Genomic DNA, 1,637 nt, shown 5'->3' with positions numbered 1-1,637 from the left:
AGTTAGAAGATTGTAGAATCAAATAGTATTCTTGATGGGTAGATGTTTAGTAAATACAATTAGAAGATTGTAACAAGTAATGTATTTATAATCACATAAGTGATCATAAGTGTTGGGATGGGTAAGAAACAGCTGTATGTACAATGACATAATCATATTGCTTGGTTGAGAGTAGAAATAATTAGCTATTCATTCACTGGATCATAACAATGGCCTAAGAGTAGAAATAAGTGGATTTATAACCACGGGATTACATTATTGAGTGTAGAAATAAATGGATACACTATCTCAGGGTCATAGTTCTGTTTTGAAGGTAGAAATTGTAGTCCTAGTGCAGTATCCCACAATTTTTAGACTACTGGCATCAACTACCAATCTCATTGCACATATTTGAGTGACAAAACCCCATCTGATACTAACTTGTAAAAGTCTCTGTACCACCCCTTGAAATGAGTATAATCTCATCCAATAAGGCAAGATACAGAAACAGGGTCAAACAGATATAAGCCTCACACAACAATTATTGTGGTACATAACCTTCTCTCTAAGCAATAGGATTAGTACAAGCTTACAATTTTTCTACACATGGTTTACAAGGATGTCATAACTACATGCAAAACACCTACAGAAAAGAGTACACTCATAGATAATAGTACACAATGTATTTCAACCTATAGGCTTGCACACCAGCTGACGTTTAACTTGTTTTAATATTTTTAATCATTAGGAGAGACTAGAGATAAGTCACCTGGAAGGACATAGACAGATCAGTAGTCTTGAACACGAACTGTCAACTCTTAAAGCTGAGAAAGAAGAGTTTCTCAAGTATATCCGAGAACTTGAGCAATCTAACGATGACCTGGAACGAGGGAAACGGTAGATATTAATCTTAGTGCTGTTATGTTAAAAATCATGTTTTTATGTTTGCAATTGGTTGTTTAGTAAGTTACTTTATAAAAACAGTGATGAAATGTTTATTTTACCATAAAAAGTGTGTGGAAAGAATAAGTGAAGATGAAAAAGATTTTATTTTGACTTTTTAGAATCTTTTATCAGAAACTAATTCTAGTTGCTAGATGAAGACGCATCCCTGACTTTCGCATCTTGATGTATTGAGACATGAAGAAACTTCCCTGACTTTCACATCTTGATGTATTGAGACATGAAGAAACTTCCCTGACTTTCGCATCTTGATGTATTGAGACATGAAGAAACTTCCCTGACTTTCGCATCTTGATGTATTGAGACATGAAGAAACTTCCCTGACTTTCACATCTTGATGTATTGAGACATGAAGAAACTTCCCTGACTTTCACATCTTGATGTATTGTTACACGGAGAAACTGACTGTGACCTTCACATCCTGATGTATTGTGACATGAAGAAACTGGCTGTGACCTTCACATCCTGATGGATTATGACATGGAGAAACTGACTGTGACCTCCACATCCTGATGGATTATGACATGCAGAAACTGACTGTGACCTTCACATCCTGATGGATTATGACATGGAGAAACTGACTGTGACCTCCACATCCTGATGGATTATGACATGGAGAAACTGACTGTGACCTTCACATCCTGATGGATTATGACATGGAGAAACTGACTGTGACCTTCACATCCTGATGGATT

General features: G+C 36.1%; 1 protein-coding gene across 1 annotated transcript in view; it reads left to right on the top strand.

Annotated features, from left to right (window-relative positions):
• The window catches only part of LOC106475761 (nuclear distribution protein nudE homolog 1-like), a gene marked incomplete at its 3' end in the record, with an annotated part of 6,718 nt that extends 5,842 nt beyond the window's left edge, over positions 1-876 (top strand). The window contains exon 4 of the mRNA XM_013936437.2: positions 728-876. Coding sequence (XP_013791891.1) covers positions 728-876 — 149 coding nt within the window. The remainder of the gene's footprint in view (positions 1-727) is intronic.
• Positions 877-1,637: the final 761 nt, after the last annotated feature.

The sequence above is a fragment of the Limulus polyphemus genome, unplaced genomic scaffold, assembly GCF_000517525.1.
Source record: "Limulus polyphemus unplaced genomic scaffold, Limulus_polyphemus-2.1.2 Scaffold9122, whole genome shotgun sequence".
Taxonomy (NCBI): Eukaryota; Metazoa; Arthropoda; class Merostomata; order Xiphosura; family Limulidae; genus Limulus; species Limulus polyphemus.
The sequence above is the reverse complement of the archived record's forward strand: the minus strand, read 5'-3'. Positions and strand labels throughout refer to the sequence as shown.